This window comes from Pezoporus occidentalis, unplaced genomic scaffold (assembly GCF_034315485.1).
Source record: "Pezoporus occidentalis ecotype Australia unplaced genomic scaffold, CSIRO_AGI_Poc_V1 ctg49, whole genome shotgun sequence".
NCBI classification, from domain to species: domain Eukaryota; kingdom Metazoa; phylum Chordata; class Aves; order Psittaciformes; family Psittacidae; genus Pezoporus; species Pezoporus occidentalis.
This window is the reverse complement of record NW_026915824.1, coordinates 3,845,579-3,863,573: the sequence shown is the minus strand read 5'-3', so window position 1 is coordinate 3,863,573 and position 17,995 is coordinate 3,845,579. Positions and strand designations below refer to the sequence as shown.

General features: G+C 43.2%; 2 protein-coding genes across 3 annotated transcripts in view; both read right to left on the bottom strand.

Annotated features, from left to right (window-relative positions):
• PPP3CA (protein phosphatase 3 catalytic subunit alpha) overlaps positions 1-17,468 on the bottom strand; it is a 189,685-nt gene extending 172,217 nt beyond the window's left edge. Inside the window, exon 1 of one of the 2 annotated variants that reach the window (XM_062636717.1) lies at positions 16,819-17,468. In XM_062636717.1, coding sequence (XP_062492701.1) covers positions 16,819-16,876 — 58 coding nt within the window. In that variant the 5' untranslated portion in view covers positions 16,877-17,468. The remainder of the gene's footprint in view (positions 1-16,818) is intronic. The other variant, XM_062636718.1, reaches the window with a different exon arrangement.
• The window catches only part of EMCN (endomucin), a 434,433-nt gene that overhangs the window by 317,095 nt on the left and 99,343 nt on the right, over positions 1-17,995 (bottom strand). The window lies entirely within an intron of this gene.

Here is a 17,995-nt window from a genome sequence, read left to right as displayed (position 1 = left end):
AATACATAAGGCAGCTACAGCTTGTGTGTATGTACAGGAAGTTTTACAGCAATCGCCGTATTGTAAATATTTTAAGTACCCTGATTACAAAAGTTGACGACATGCATTCCAGTCATCACATTTTTGTTATAGAAGAATGATATGACATTAGACAGGCCATACTAACAGAAGTTTTATGGCAGCTAAGTCACCAAAGCCATAAAACATCCTTTTTCATGACGAGTCCAAATTTGCAGATAAAAAGGAATGTACAGATGCGTATATTTTTCTAAGATGTTTGTTGATGGCTTGGTTTTGTTTTGGTAGGGATTTATTTAAAGAAAAAACAGACATTCATTTGGGCTAACTCAGGAACAAATTCATCCATTTTCAGTAAGATTTAGCAACCTGGGACCCTTCCAAGGTGAAAAAAGGCCAAAAGTTTCCTAAGGCCAGTACATAGCACAAAATATTATGCCTCTTCAAGACCAACCTGGCCACGCAACTACCCACAGTTATTTTCCCACCTAAGCGGAAAGTTAAAGGCTGAAAAGGGAATTGGTGAGTTTCAACTGGAAAGCTTCTAACACTTACCTTTCCCTTATACACTTGTTCTAGTTCAAATGCTGCCTCTTGTGCTGTAACACCAGTGAACCAGAAATGGGTATGCATACATGGAGGTGCTGTTCTACCAGAAACAAACTAGTAGTATGCCTCGTATTTACCATCCAGTAGCAAACATTGAAGCTTTTTCTATTTCCAGTTCCAAAGCTAAGGTTGGAAGCACATGCTGATCTCAGCAAGAGGTTTGAAGGGTACTACAGTCCTGCCATGTACAAATGCATCACCTATGTGGACATGTTTCCTCCAAGAGAAATCAGCCCTGTGACAGAGACTTCTACAGTGCAGCAGATACACTAACACGAGTAAATAGCTACTCTCTTTAGTCCATTTATCATACCCAGAACTCCTCGCTAATGGAGGTTAAAAATGCCAAATGAGATCTCTCATTTGAATTACTTAAATATACCATTCTCAAGTAGAGTATTCCAGGATAAGTTAGGACAAAAGTAACTTTCTCCAACTCAAAAGTGCAAGAGCAGGGCCTACTAGGTTTGCAGAAAATATTTACATTGTTAGTAGTATCACAGCAAAAGCAGGCAGAAGGTATAAGGATAAGCTTCACACAGATGCTGATACAGCAAAGGAGAGATAATTCAAACTCCACTTGTGTTTTTCCCTAGCTTCAAGCAGCATACTTGGGACTGTTGTTGTGTACTATACCAGTAATAAATTCATCCTGTTATTTTCTCAGCCTCCTACAGCATGGAAAGTTTCAGAGGTAACCCAGCCTGCTCCTCCCTAGGTTGCTACTACCCAGGAATTTGCAAAAGACTCACCTTACTTAAAATAAATCCGACAAAGCTTGGTGGGCGCTCATCAAGAAATATGATTTTGCATGTCCAGAAGATGAATAATAATAAAAAAAAATATATTGCTTTCAAGAAGGGCTCCAGCAATGAAATGGTTGCCATGTGTTGTTCCCATGTTTATCGACTACTGTTTATAAATGCTCCATTATGCCTCATGCTCAGGAGAGAAGAGAAACGCTTAAAAGGAATGGGTTTTACCAGAATAATCCATGGTACTAGATCAACATAAACTCAAAGGCAAGTTCCTCTGTAGTTAAAACACAGTTATGAAAGGATTTTGTAGCACTCTCTAGCTAGACAGGCCATCTGATCTCATCGACTCTTCAAGTTCACTCAGCTGCTCAGCACATTAGAAAAAGTATTATTAGTGCCACCAGTTACCTTTGAACAAAGATAAATCCCGCATTTTTGAAGCCAAAAAAAATGCTTCTGCTAAACCTTTAGGGAAGAAGTTAAAATTCTGGCCCTCCATCAAGGCATGGGAAGAATCCACTTCCATCACACACAGCCCTTTATTTTCTGGGAATCATGACAGAATCAGGGTTTAAATACTTCAGGCAAAAAATTTTAGAAACCTTGTGAAACCATGGTAATTTATTACTATTCACTGATAAAATTATTTATTAGAAGAAGCTTGCATCATCAGTTCAGATAAAACATGGCACAAACTCAAGTCAGCTTTTAATCTTGCTCAATATATCAGAATATCAGGATACAGCGGATTCTCAACAACAAATACCAGCATCGTATATCTTCCCTCATAAATACTTATTTTAATAGCTATACAATCACTTTTCCTGCATGGTCACTCTCAAGAAGGTTTTCATTAATATAATCCATAGAAACAATTTCCTCTTGTGACTTATTGGTGACTAGGATAGATGCTCACTGTGCTAAAAAGCCTCGTCTTTGTATGGCCTGTACCTGAGCAGGAGATGATGGCATAACCATCACAGCTGCTTAGGAAAATGCCCTGCAGCATAGTTAGAAGAGAGATTCCTGGAACACCCATTAATGCTTCAGGTAGGTGAACCTATGCTTTCTCATTTGCTCTTCATTTCCATCTATTCAAAGTACCTCTTCAGCTCCTTTGGTGTGTTTAGTTGCCAGGAACACCCTTCCAGGTCACTGTATCTATGTTCAACCTATCTTTTTCCTTGCTTTTTTAAGTATCCTTAAGGCAACTGCTCAACACTCCACTTGCCTTTTTGCAAACAGAAGTTCTCAAGAACAAGTAATCTTTTGATATACGCTTTTCTAATTATAGATAATGAGGCCAAAGATTTCCGAGCTGCACTAGCAAGTCCTCTTCCTGGTTGTTGTTCAGTATGTCAAAGACAATAAAAGCATTTAAACTTCTTTCATAGGGACGTATATTGCCCCAGGTTTTCATGGTACAGCGTGACCTATATGAGCACCAAGGCGATTCAAGCTTTAAATTACAGTATCTATCATTTTCCTCAAATGTATCTAGTCAACAGAGCAACTCTAGAAGCTGCATTTTCACTACCAAAAAGAAAAGTTATCTCCATTATCCAGATTAATTATGCATGAAGGTGATCCCACCTAGAGAACTTGTTCAAAGCCTCTAGTATAGTAGTTCTACTAACTTTTCTGAAGCAGTCAGCATACTTCTGTCACACTCAGACTCTTCCAAATGCTGATTTTCATTCCCTGTCACCCACATCAAGAAATTCCCTTATCACAGGTTTGATTTTAGTTTTGCACGTCAAGATTTAGCTATTTCCTAGTCAACTTTAAAGGGCAATGTGCACCTTCAAAGGGAAATAAAAAAGCACAAGAAAGTAGCAAAAAATAAAATATATGCCAGAGTATTAGAGCTGAAACACAATTGCCATCACCCTCAATTTTAACCATCATGCCACCATTTTTCCACCAAGGACTTGTAAAAGATATCCATTTCCTTCTAGTAATTGGAAAATGGACCTTTCTGATGGTCATGTCAGAAACATCGGTAATAGCTATGAAAGACTGATGCAAAAGCTTGTTTCCATTTTTCTCAGAGTTGCCCAAAGCGAAGTACTGTGGGCACACTATCTGTCCCTGTTTTCAGGGTACACTAAACTCAGGAGCTGTACATGTTCAGGAGGTTCTGAAATTTGTCAACAATGATCTGTGCAGTGTTTTGCCAGCAACACTATCAGCTACGTACGGATGTGTCAATTAAAACATATATGATTTCCCAATGCAACACATCTTGTTATTTCAAAATACATTTTGGTAGAGCCTCATCATCACACAAAGCATTCTTCCTGTAGAATACCTCATTTGCAGACACAACCTTCCATTTTTCGAGGGAGATGTCTGTATGTCATGTTTGGTCAAATGTGAAATACTAAACAGTGGTTTAGTTATCCTTTAAAAGCGTTCAATAAAAGATGATCACAGAATAATTGAGGCTGGAAGGAACCTCAGGAGGCCATCTGGTCCAACACCTATGCTCAAGCAGGGCCACCAAAAGCCAGCTGCCCAGTACCACATCCTGACAGCTTTTGAGTGTCTCCAAGGATGGAGGCTCCACAACCTCCCTGGGCAATCTGTGCCAGGGTTTGAAAAAACAGAAAATTGCTTACTGTAAGAGCTGTCAATGTGCCCATTACCTCTTGCCCTGTCACTGGGGACTACTTGAGAAGAGCCTGGATCCCCCTTTTTCATTTCCTGCCACCAGGTATTTATACACATGGATAAGATCATCCTAATGAGATGGATGAGACTGCCCAGCTGAATGGCACCAGCTCTCTCAGCCTCTCTACACATTAAAGTCTTATAGTGATCTTTGTGACCCTGCACTGGACTTATTCCAGTATGTCCACGCCTTACGTGCTTTGGGGAGCCCAGAACTGGACCCAGCACTCCAGGTGTGGCCCCACTAGTGCCTAGGGGAAGGATCAAATCCCTTGTCTTGCTGGCAACACTCCTCCTAATTCAGTTCAGGATACCATTGCCAAATTCTCTAAGATGACCTATAAAAACCTGTCTCCTGTGACTTTCATTAATATGGGGGGGGGGGGGGAAGCATCTGTGGTGGGGAGAAGTGTCTAACACACATTCAGAAGCCATAGCAACTAGATTATAACAGAAAAGATATCTGCCGAGTAATTTTCTGACTGGCAATACTTCTAAGATTAGCCTAGGTTATATAAACAACATCCTACAGTGAAGTATTGTCTTCCACAATAGGGTACAAGATGTGAGGTTAATGCTGTACAAAAAAATTCACATGCATTTAAGACTTTCATTAATGATAGCACTATCCCTCATCTTCTATGTGGTAAACAGACAGCGTTACATGAGGCAGGTGTCACCTGAGATTCAGAGTTGCAGGGAGGTATCAGTACCTTGTTAAAAAGGATGAAAGTGCTACTCCCTAAGGTGCAAGTTCTTTAGACATATAAATTAACTTTCATTTACATTTAGATTTCACACAGAAACTGCGAGATGTGGAGCAACTGCAGAGAGTCCAGCAAAAAACCACTAAGATAATTTAGAGGCACTGTGGCATCTTTCCTGTGAGGAAAGGCTATGACAGTTGGGGCTGGACCAGGTGACCTGCAGATACCCCTTACAGCCTCAACCATCCTGTGCTTCTATGAAGCTATCAGAGGTCATACTTTTTAGTTGTAAGTGATTGAAGACAGGTACTTCGGCACATCGTTCAGAAAAATTAAGGATACAGTATTTCTCCCCTGGTATGGTGAGCATAACATCAAATGAGAAAGAAAAAAACCCATACCTGCTGAAGTAGTCAACAGCCCAGAAGCTAAAACTAATCTCTCAAGTAAAATGAAGGCAGTTGTTCTCCCTTTTGTACTACAAATAAGGGGGTGTTTTAAAAACCTCCCTCCTCCTTTCCTCCCAGTACCAAAAGTAACTCCATCTCAGTAAGCATCTTGAAGTCATTTTCCTCACCACGTTGCTGATAATGTAAGAACAACCAGCTTAGAAGCTGATAGTGAACACAAACCATAAGCACCTTATCTCAGGCAACTTCTCTTAAAGATACAGAAAGATCATTCACTGATATTCTAAACAAAACTTAGGGTTATACACACAAGGTATGTGAGTAAGCAAAATTATCACCAACTGCCTTTGCCAGTTCGGTGCTTGCTGCCAGAGCCAAGCTCCCTAGTAGCTGCTGCATAGCCTCCTGCCCTGCTGCACAGACACCTCTAAGGTATTCACCTGAGCCAATACAGGCAAAGTACTCCCAAAACAGTTCTCTGCTTTTGATTTCTAAACAAGATAGGATTCTCTAAGTAACACACTACTGAACTGAAAACACATACTGTGCCTGCTGTGCTCTTTGCTTCCTCTTCCCAAACTTCCCAGCTGTGCACCCAACATACCTTGTTATGCCATTAGGCTCCCCTCTAGTAATCACAGACACCACCACTTGCGTGACACAGCACAGCAGGTCTCTCATGGAAGAAAATAATGCTCCCACGCAGATCTGGTATGTACATCTTTAGTACTGCTAGCGTGATTTTAATACTAAGACTTACTCTATTACACCAGGAAAATAAGTTAAACAGATTATATTTAAGGCAATCCAGATATGTTCGTTACTGAAGAAAACTCACTTGTAAGGGGATAGAAAAAATATTTATACATGATAAAGGCTCCACTTGTTTTTCCAGCGATAAAAAATAGCCATATATATATATACACACATGGAAAACATTTTAGACTACACTTCTGAAGACACAGCAACAGGAGAACAATTTCTTGAGAAACCAGCCACCTACAAATAGACAAGCCCCTTTTTGCTTGCTAAGTAAGAGCACTGCAAAGCAGAAGTGCACTTAGGATGGTGTTAAAATAAGAGCTAAAGCTGCCTAAGATAAGATATAATGAAGCAGTTTAAACTGAAGAGAAATCATGCACTGAAAAGGCCAAAACTGGAGGTCCTAGGATGACTACTTGATTCACGGTTTACTCAAGTTAACGAAAAGACTCCAACTCCTGCAGATTTCAGCGGGTTATGAAACAGGTCCTGTAGAGGGAAATGTTCCAAATCACAAAGAGCAGCACTGTATTTTGATACCCAACTGCCACTACTGCTTATGAAGAAGTCCCTGGTGTAAAATAGAGAACAAATACAATAATCTTGCTTTCTCATTTTAAAAAATGGCATGAAAGGAACAATAAAAGAAAGTTATTGAAAAGAACTAGATTGCTCCCAGCTGTTACCATAAAACACTACAGCTGTTCGTGTCATTGCAGCTAATGACCAGTTGCACTTTTTCAAAGATTGTAACACAGTATGACCATTGTAATCTACATCAAACCAGAACTTGGCCAGCATCATAGAAAAAAAAAAAAAAGTCTAAAAAATTGTTTAAATTCTGATTGATTTTTCTTTTTAATTTCTGTTCATGGGTTGGGTTTTGCATTTGGGGGTACAGGAAGGGATTTTGTATGAGTGGTTCTGCAATCAAACTGTCAATTATGTTAAACTGCTTTAAAAATGATGGTAAATAAAAGGCATTAAATTATTAAAATTCTCTCACAGTAACAAAAGCAGAATTCAGGCAAGAAATCCCAAATCTCTTGTTGAAAAGAGGTGTGTTAAGTAGAACTATATCGAGTCCAAAGTGGATGATGAAACACCTTTTCTCTGAAGCCAACAAAAGGGTGGGCTTCCGCCATCTAGAAGCTTTTGTTTTGTTAACTGCACTGTATGTGAACCAAATCAGATTGTTCATAAGGATTCAAATACACAGATGCAAAGTAAAGGTTAAAATAAGACAAAAAAAACCCACACACAACACATACATAGATGCAGAAAGAATTTTCAGAAACAACACTCTCTACTGGAGCTTTACTTCTTGACAGATGGAGAAGCAGCAAGGGGAAAGCATGTACTCCTACATAAAATCTCCACAGAACTTGAAACACACTATTTCATGTCATTTCATGTCATTCCTACAGATAATGCATGAGTATATGTTCCTCTCTAGCCATGTGCCTGTCCGTCTAAAATAACCCATATAGGCTATAGACCAAAAAGAAGTCAGAAGTTCCTGTACTGCCTAGTCACCAAGGAAATAACTGATTTGTTAAGAAAACTAGCACTCATTTTACCAGTTTCTCCCCTTCAGAACAGAAGAACAGTTCCAAAGGAATTCCAGACATTTCAGAAAGACAAATCACACCTAACCATACACAGCATACATCCATTTTGATAGGAACCAATCTGGGAGTCGATACCAAGTAACATAACCACAGCAAAAGAACAATTTTTTATTGTTCTTTTGAAGCATCCTTATCCAAGGAAAGAAATACAACAGTTGTTAAACACGTACATATAGCCAAACACAGCAATGGAAAACATGGTAGAAGAGAAGTCTCTTTTTCTCACCTTGGGCCATTTATCTAGGTTGCAAAGGATTTCTTTCCAAATGATGATTACTTTAAAATATGAGCAACTCGGGAACTTTAGTTTATGCAGCCACACAATTACTGAGCTGTCACTACCAGCAAGCTACAGAAAAAAATTAAAATCCTACAACCTACCTTCAAAGACACTCACAAAAGCTTAAATTAAAAATTAAAATCTGATCACACACTAAATGAGGCCAAAAACCTCTAGTTTGGATTCGCTTAATTAAGCCTATTGAACAATGCCCAGAGTGAGTGCTAAAGACTGTCTGCAGCACCACATCTGTTTAAGCCATTATTAACACATGTTATTTTCACCATTCCAATCAGAAGTTCAAAGTGCACTTCCTTTCTTATGGCAACATTGTGCAGGCTTGATATTTTTGTATAATAAGCAAGTATCAGAGCCAACATTATAACAGAATTTGCTCCACAGCAGGCTAGTTATACTTTTTTGCTCCATTCCATCAGTTCCACATTGTGCAACAGTCAGGATGATCCAAGGAAAGTATTTTGGCTAATACAAACCTGATGCAACGCGTAAGCTGCATGCCTCCAGAAGATGGGATGGAGAAAAAAAAAACAAAACCATGGTGTAGAATATTGGCATTGTTATACCAACACCTATCTCCATCAATACATGTTTAATCCCATTACAGCACTTCTCAATTGTGAAAGCCCTAGAACACATCAGGCTTCAATTATTTTACTATGCCTATCTGAAAGATGGAAAAATAGCTACTATATTAGAAGATTCAATGCAACCATATTTTATTGTACTTTTTTCTTTCTCTACCACCAAGATTTTGTACAGTCTCTATGCAGAACTAGGTTCTGCACCTGTTACTCTTAGAGTTTAAGGTGGCAATTTTGAAGTTCACTCCTCTGTGGTGAACTTCAGGGTTTTTTCCAAGTATTAACAGCTTCACCAAATCTCACCTTGGGTTGCCAACTTCTGTGTCTGGTTGCAAAGACAGCAAAAACTGAGTGCTTATACCACCTCTCTTCTCAAGTTAACCAAAACACACCACTGCCTATGCTAGCCCTCAGAGCTTTTTGCAAATTACATGAGTTAAAACTAACAGGCACACTGTGAGCTTTCAACATTACTGCTAAGCAACCTGCAAGCAGCAGCTGAACTGCAAAATAGAGACATCCCTCTGTGACAAGTTGGGTAGAGCTTGAGCAGTACAATGACAGTGGAGCTATTTGCTGAAAAGAAAGCTACAGAGTCAGCAGCTGACTACAAAATTACAACAGAAGTCTGAGGAAGAGGCAGAATATACTTCCCCTATTCTCACATGCTTCTCAAGGAACCTACAGATGCACCAGAGGAAAGACAGAGTGTTCAGCAAATCTCACGTTCAATATGAACAGCCAAATCTCAAATACCAGGCAGTACTTATGCTTGCTGGACATACTATGTGTGCAGTAAGTATGAGAGCAGTAAGTAGGAAAAAAAGCTTGCAGAAATGTGGGAAAGGAATAGACAGGAAAAGACATATTGAAACACAAGAGGGAGAAAGTATTAAATAAAACAACTCGCTTAAAACAAAAGGAAGCTGCAACAGAAGTTCAGTACAGCACAGCTTTATTTTTAAGTAGAAAGGTGTTTGAGTGGTAGACAACCCTCAAACTAAATGTTTTCAAAAGTTGTATGAAGTACACCTCAAAAGGAAAGAATGCCACCTACAGCTTTAGCACGTGCAATCTTGGGATACCCAGGAATTAGCTTCTAACTAAAACACCATTTTTGACCTCTGGTGCCTTTCCACTTTGCTCCTTCCCCTCTCCAGCTCCAAATGTAAACAGTATTAGTTGGAAACTAGTCAGAGATTGTGTTGGCACCATAATTCAGTCCCAAATAAGACAGTCATGCTCTCCTCATACTGTTGCCATACCAACATTAACATGCCTAACCTCGCTTATAAATATAGACATCATAGGCAGTTTAAAACACACGTAAGTGCCTGTCAAGGAGGTACTACTCTGGAGGTGTTATTTCAACAGTAGCAGCTTTCTGGTGGAGGAGTAAGCAGGGTAGGAATAAGTAGTTCAGATTTTCATCTGTACCTAGGGTACAGCCTCCAACAATCATACATCTGAATCTGCAATCTGAGTAGCAGATTGTGCAACAAGCCGTGGACTTAGGTGCACAAGGCTGCACATAGCTATAATGTTCAAACTGGGATTATGCTTTCCGCCATTATTGAGTGGCCATAAAATAATGTTTGCTGGAGGAAAGTCAAGGTAAATGACTGATTATCAGAACAGGAAGTGATTTAACTGTTTGGCTGAAGAACCACTACACAATTATAACTTGCATTTGACTCGTGAAACCACATACAAAAGATTTAAGAAAGCACCTTTTCATGAAGATGATTTGAAGTGGCTTTTATTTCAGAAACTTGTGGCTTCTTTTATGGCACACTTGAGAAAAGTGTTAAGCAGTATCTTTGTACCTTACAATACTCTTAAGGAAACACTTTACTCCACATTCTTTGAAGATACCAAGAGGGAAATACCCTCCACTACATGCTGCTCCAACATTACTGGCAAGCCTTGGACAAATTAATATTCATATTTAAATGGAGGATGAAATTCAAATTACAGTCCTGCTTTTGTACTTTGAGTGGGGACCACTCAGCAAACCAGAAGAAACCTTAAAAAGTCTGGAATATCCAGGCTCCACTAGTATTGACACTATCCAAGATGACTTTTGACATAAAATCCCTTTAGAATTACCAGACAGGAAGGAATGTGATGAGTTCTGCAAGTCATGGAACTACCAAAAAAAATAATTCAAAATATCAAGTTATGTAATCAAAGGTAAATATATTTTGCATTCAATCTTCCTGCCACAACCTGCACAGAAAAGCAAGCTTAACCATGCAACAACTATCACCTCTAAGTAGGATGCATGCAATGAAAGTAAATAACATTCAATTTGGGAATAGACAGCAGAGAGGAAACAACTGTTCTCTACAACATCCCCCTATAGAAAAGTACCTCAACTGACTTGTATTTTCCAGTTAAGTGCTGATAACATCCAGCGTGAACTCCTCTTTCAAGCTGCTCGCCACCACCAGTGGTATCAAAAGCACCAGCCCTCAAGCTAGGCTCAGCTAAAGGGAGCAGGTAACAGAAGATGGCTTTAACCAATGTAGAATTCAGAAGTAAACAAAAGTTTTTTAACACACAAACAGGCAACTTTATCCCTCACCTTATATCAGTCCTGCAACTCAGCAAGTCATTCTCATACTACAGCATGAGAAAAGCCTCCAACCTATTCAGTGCAGCAAGAGCTACCTAAGAAAGGTGTCCTTTAGCATGAGCAAGACTTTTCCCCTATGCCTATGCAGCAAAAGACTCATTTTGCTAAAGGGCTTATTTACAAAATTATCGTAATGACTAAGAGGCTGAGTTCACAAATCAAAATAAATCACCAGCTTTATTACACAAGCGTAATTGTCAAGCACTGCACTCTGGTTTTGTTTCAGTTTCTCACTACTGTATTCACAATCTTTTACAAGTGTTATACGCCCATCACACATATAGACAGCTTTATGCAGTGTAAAACACACACAGACTGCAATATCCAAGCAGCACCCAGCTGACAGATTCCACTGGTCTTACAAGTATTAACTTAGTTGTGACCATGAGAACAAAGTGATTACCTAGAAGAAAATAACAAGGCAACCTCATTTTCTTTCTTAAGTAACAATAAAACCTATGCAAGCATATTCAGTTGCTTTCTGTTCTCAGATGTATCTCATATGGTTTGCTTTATGATGGTATATGGGCATCTGCAATTACAGAGTTACCAAAGCTAAGGTAGAGGAACACCCATCCCTTCAAATGAAGGTAAAAGCGGATGAAGGCAAGCAGATAATCCCCAGCTGTACCAGTGCCACCTTTCTGACATAGCTCAAGGTGGATTCTCTAGTTAGTAAACTCCTTAAACCCAGGTGCAGGCTTCCTCAGAGCAAGTGAGTACATTCCTGAATAATACAAGGATAAAGTCATTAAAAGAAAAATGGAGTCAGCTTTCCTATGCCAATAGGAACAGCTACAAAGCAGCTCTTTCCCCTCATGAGGATCAGGCAGATACTGAATCCTCAGCACCCTCAAAAGAGGGGCTAATAACCCTTTACTATCATTAGACAGCTATAAAGATCCAAGTAAGATTGGTCCTTGTCATGTATTTCCTAATACTCAAATTTATACCAAAACATACACCAAATACACCAATGCTACTGACATTCAGGTCATCACCCAATTACTCAAAAAAAACACTGAATGGCAACCCAGCACTTGCAGAATACATCTATGCTGGGAAAACTGCATTTGATTCACAGAGAGAGAGGCAGGCTGCTGCAATACACCAATGATGGACTCCAGCCTGGAGAACAAGCCATTGGCAAGTACAGACAAGCCTCCCTGGACTAATGGAAGCTCTAAACTTCCTTGTTAATTCCCATTATTGAGAGCAATTTTACCTTTCACAAATCTGAAAAATTAACACTGATGTCTAACGTATTGATCACGAGCTGGCATCCATATTATGTTACAAAAAAAAACAACAACCTGAACATTAGAAGACCATTAACAATGACACGGTTTGAAATTCAGAGACCGCAGAGATGGTATCCAGGTTTTTGGGGTCTTGTCAACTGTCGATATAATTGTGTACACCTCCACACGCAACAGACTGGAGGAAAGGAGACTGCCAACACCAAGGTTCACAAGCCACGTCAGCAGCCCATCGATACAGCTGAAATGGGAGGATTTCATTAAAGCACCACTTTCCTTCAAAGAAAAATAATAATAATGAAAAAAAAAAAACAACCCAACAACAAAGCACTCAGAAGCACACAAACATCTGACTGCCCAGAGAATTAAATCAATCTTTGATCTTTGTACATAGCTAAGAGCAAGATTTCCAAGAACTACTGACTTTACTTCTTTGTATGACTGCTCCAGTCCACTTTCTAAGTTTTTAATTATGTTTACTTTGCTTTAGAGCAGTATTTCTAGAAGGCAGTAATGCAACACTGAATATTTTGAGGAGGTCAAGTAACATGATACACGGCTTTTCTCTCCAGGTCTGTGGGGTTCAAATCTTGCTCATGTAGTGACCAAAAGCTGTTGACATCAGACAGCTGTTATGTGACCCATGAGGAATGAGCAAGTATCCTTAGTCCAGTTTTTCCTGGACAGGTATTTCTACCTTCTCAAGAGCAAACAAGTCCACACTCAGGCTGGCAAGTTTCAGAAGTTAAAAGCAGCATAGATAAGGAGTAGCTTCCTCAGTCCTGAAGGAGAACAGGAACTTAAAGACTGATCTGTCCAGGTGAAGGCTGCATCCTATCTCTAACAAAAAAAGCAAGAAATTTCAACTCCTAAGTAAGTCAAGTCAGTATTTGCTGCAATAGTACATTGCCCTGAGTCTTGATCCTGCAAAATGTTGAATGTACCTGAATGCACTGGTTGCAGTATTTGCAGTCAACAGACCGAAGTGTTGCTCCTCTACAGGACCACAAAATCCAGAGAGTAAAGGTCAATTGTCTAATTTGCATCATAACATACATACCATCTTAAGGACAGCACAAACCAAAAACATACTCCTTGCACTGTAACCACATCCTCAGGTTCGCATACTTTTCCTTTAGTTCAACAGAACGTAGTTTTGTCAACTTTAACAAGAGATAATTGGCTTCTGAAAACTTACATTACACACAGACTTGAGTTTCTTCTTTACACTGCTCATTGCACAACAGTGTCAGATCCAAAAACTTCACTCCAGCTGACAAATGTAGTTGTGCACAGGCTGCATGACGGAGGTGGGAAAAGACCAGGACCTTACAAGCATTAGGGCTCCTAAACCTTTTTTCCCCTTCTCCCAAAAGCGTGTTTTATTTTTTATTCCAATCAGTTTAAGCACAGCTCAGAGAATTCAACAAGCAAAGCAAGTGCGAGATGAAGTCCTCGCCTATGGAAATAGCCCACTTCTCAGTACACTGGAATGTTTTTTAAGTATGAGAAGACAAAATAAGCCCACAGCAAACCCCAAAGAGGCAGCTCTGAGCCACAAGCAACCTGCACGAAGCTGCTGGAACCGTAACCTCCCGAAACCCACCCCACCATTACATAACGGTGCTGAGCTAGGATTTTCACCAGACAGCCCAGAACTGTTGTTAGGAGACATCTCCTGTCATGCACCGGCAAACTGAAATGGTTTTGTAAAAAAAAGCCCAACCAAACACAACAAAAATAAGCAAAAAAAAAAACCAAACCCCCACCGTCACCACAAAACACATGAGAGTTTAATCCAGAGCCTACATCCATATGCTAGAAGCATTTCCTTTCCAAGTAAGGCTTTATATGACATTCTAACTTACAAAAAAAAAAAAAAAAATAAAAGATTGTTTTAACAGGTTATGTCTCACCAACATCAGAATATCTGCTTTTCCTCTCTAAAATACCAATGCTCTCCAACTCCTTGGATAGGTGCTTACACGGTGCCTTGTTATTTTTTTAATTATTCCTTATTCATTTAACACCGCAAACTTGCTTGGATATTCATCTCAATAAGGTACAAATCACATTCTATAGGAAAGGAACAACAAAGTAATCATCTCCTATCTCTATTATTGTTACCACCATTTGTTTTCTTACTCAATCTCCTTAATCTATACACCAAGGCAGTGTGAAGAGCCTATGATACAGCAAAGAATAAGCCTATTAAGAATCAGTTTACTGTGTACTACTCTCTTCAGATGCTATTTTAAGACCTTAAAAGGGTTTCAATATTTAATACAGGACTAAACCAGTTAAACACATCTTTAGGTCTCCAGTGAAACACTAACCTTATGAGACAACGGTTAGCAGGGGGAAGAAGGGGGACACCTAAGCAGCAAGTTATGTTCTGTTCTTTTCATTCAATACTTTAACTCAGTTTAACAAAGCTGACTTCTGGTTTAGTTGCATTATAAAAATGCCTGACTATACAGACTGCTAAGTTTTCTTAGAAATAGTGCTTTTAGATGTTTGACATCTTACACATGTAAAAAACAAAAATAAAAATTAAAAGCAAGGAGCAATTACTGACAAAACACATGAAGATATGCTGAAGCCATGGAGGGCTTTGTAAATATTAGAGAGAGAGTTCCTATTGATGACAAACATCGCCTTAAGCCAAAGTTCTGCCACAGCAGGCACAGGACATTTGGTCATGTTTTAGGACCAAGGCAGATTTAAAAAAAAAAAGAAAAAAAAAAAAAGAAAAACAACAACAACAAAATAAATTTAAAAAAAACACAACAACCAAAAAAAAACACCAAAACTTAGGCATCCCATAATGCCGAAGAAGTCTTCTCCATAGGAAGTCTTCCCAATACGATGATCATTCTGCTGTTTCTACAGAAGAAACATAGCTGTTTCAGGCTTCTAAAGCCTACTCTTGGTGTGATATAACAGACCAAGTACTTAAACAAGCAGTGAATACTCCAGATATTAGAAGGCAAAGGTGAATTCCCAACTCACTTCTAAAAAATTATTGTAATTGCATTTCTCATAACATCTGAGCATCTACAGTTTCACTGGGGGGGGAGCAGGGGGAAGCAGGGAATTAAGTAAGAGAAAAGGCATAAGGAAGTAAGTGTAAATACAAACACAAAAATATAAACAATAGGCCTTTCCAAAAAATATTTACCTACAGTGTTTAGTTTTGGTGCACACTCATGTAAATACACAAGTACACGAATTCCAAGGCCATTTCTATTTCCAGCCTCCTGAGTTCTGGAAAGATGCATACTGCATCCAGGATTTATGCTTTCCACCGTAACACTCTGCATTGGTATATGGGTTATAATCTAACTGGATGAAATATATTGTATCCAAGTGTACCCATCTATGTTGCCACGGTTGAAGGGAAAAAAAGAGGGGGGTGGGGTTGGAACAACAAATCACTAAACACTCGGGCACTTCATGCGCACGGAGAAATACACATGTGCAATTGAAACCGGGCACTACCCCGGTAACTAAGCCCTTGGTCTGCACTGCAGGGCACAACGTGTTATTAATCCAAACTGTAATTTGTTTATATGGCCGAGGCTCGCAGCACACGCATACCTTCGAAACTAAGCAAGCACCACGGAGCCGGTACGTGTCGAGCACCCCACGCAGAGCCGCACGCACACGCGGGTGCACGGCCACGGTCCGCCTGCCCGATAACTTCACATCCACGCAGGCCGGGCCGCCAGAGAGAGACAGCGATGGAGAGAGGAGGAGGAAGCAGCCTTCGCCACCTCCCACAGCGCCCACGGCACCCCCCGGCCGGCATCCCCGCCTTGGGTGCCGAGGGGGGGCCCTGAAAAGAGCGAGGCGGGAGTGGGGGTGAAAGGGGGGTGGTCGGGCAGCCGGTCCCTCCGCACTGGGAGGGTGTGGGGGAGCGGAGCCCCGGGTGTCGGCGCGGGGATGTTTCCAGGCATCCTTGCTGCATGCAGGGAGCCGAGCGGCAGTGACAAGCGGCAGCGCAGCCTGCGGGGGGAGGGGGGGCTCCGGGGAGCGCAGTCCGGAGGAGAATGAGGAGGAGGAGGAGAAGGAAGAAGGGGGGATGCCCAGAAGAGCAGGCGTGCTGGGGGAGGGGGCCTAGCCCTGCCCCCCTCTCCCCCAGGCGCTGGGGCGGGTGAGGAAGCTGGGGCTCCCCCTCTCTCTCACGCCAGCCCTGTGCAGCGCCTTCAAGGCGGAGGGGGAGGCGGCGGGGGGAAGAAGGGGGGGAAATGCTGCAATGTAGCGCCGGGCGGGCAGGCGAGGGAAGCCGCAAACCCTCCACCGGGGCCCGGCGCAAGCCCCCGGGCCGAGCCCACCTCTCCCAGCGGCCGTGCCACCGGCAGCCCCGCGGTGTCCGCCCGGGGCGGGGAAGGGGCAGCGCGGACGCGATCCCAGCCGGGGGCACGGCAGGACGACCCGGCAAAAAGGGTGGCGGGGGCGCAGCACCCACCTTTCACCACCCTGTCCGTCGTCGATAACTTGGGATCAACGGCCTTATGCTCCGACATGTCCGGCGGCCGGGGAGGCGGCGGGGCTCTCCCCGCTCGGGCAGGGCAGGCACGGGCTCAGGCGGCGGCCGCCGCCGCTGGGGTCAGGGCTCCGGCTCCTCCGCTGCGGCCGAAGTTGCCGCGTCCCGCCGCCGTTCGCTGGCTCGGCTCGGCTGGGCTCTGCCGCTCGGTGCCTTCCTCCTTCGTCTTCCTCCACCCCCGTTCTCCTCCTCCAGTTAATTATTGCTCGCTTTCAATCACGCCTCCGGGTTGTTTAGGACGGCTCGGTCTTCCCCCCCCCCCGGCCAAAGACCCCGGCGACAACACCCGCTGCTGGCGGGTGGCTGTCAGGCAGCGCCGGCAGGAAAAGCCGCGAGTGGACGCGGGCAGCAGGAACAGCCAGGTTGCACACGCAGCGGCCAGCCCTGCGCTTGCTTGCTTGCTTGCTTGCTTCCTTCCTCCGAGGCGCTACTCCGGCTCCTCCCGCCACCGCCCTGGACGGGGATGGGGATCCGGATCCGTCCCTTCCCCCCGCCCCCCGCGGGCTCTGTCCCCTCGCTCGCACCGACACCGGCCGCGGCCCCACGGCGCTGCACACGCTCCCCGGCGCAGCCCCCTCACCCCGCCGCGCCGCGCCGCGCCGCCCTGCTCCGCCCTCCCGGCTCCCGGTCCCCCGCGCCGCCATTGGCTGCGCCGAGCTGCCAATCACTGTCAGGTAGCACCGCCTCTGCCGCGCCGCCGCACCGCCCAGGTGCGCCGCGGGTGCCCCCACCCGCGCCGTGGGGACCGGGGGGCAGCAGCTCGGTCCGGTCTGCTCCTGTGCGCCGTGGGGCCGCGGAGGTACCTCGGGGCCGCAGGCGGAGAGCGGGAGCTCTCCTATGGCCGCGGGGGCGGCCGCCACTTGTCACTCACGGTGGCCGGGGAACCGCGCCCGGTGGCCGCGCCTGCGTGCCGGGCCGGCCCGCGCTGGTGCGGGGGGTGCGAACAGCCGCCGAGCCCCGGCGGGTCCTGCCGCCAGCCCCCGGGGGTACCTGCCCCGAGGTGCGGCGGCCCCGGCGCGGCACAGCCACTGCACAGCCAGGTAACTGCTTAAAGAACATCCTTCGGTCTGGGGGATCGCTAGGACATCTCTCGGTGAAA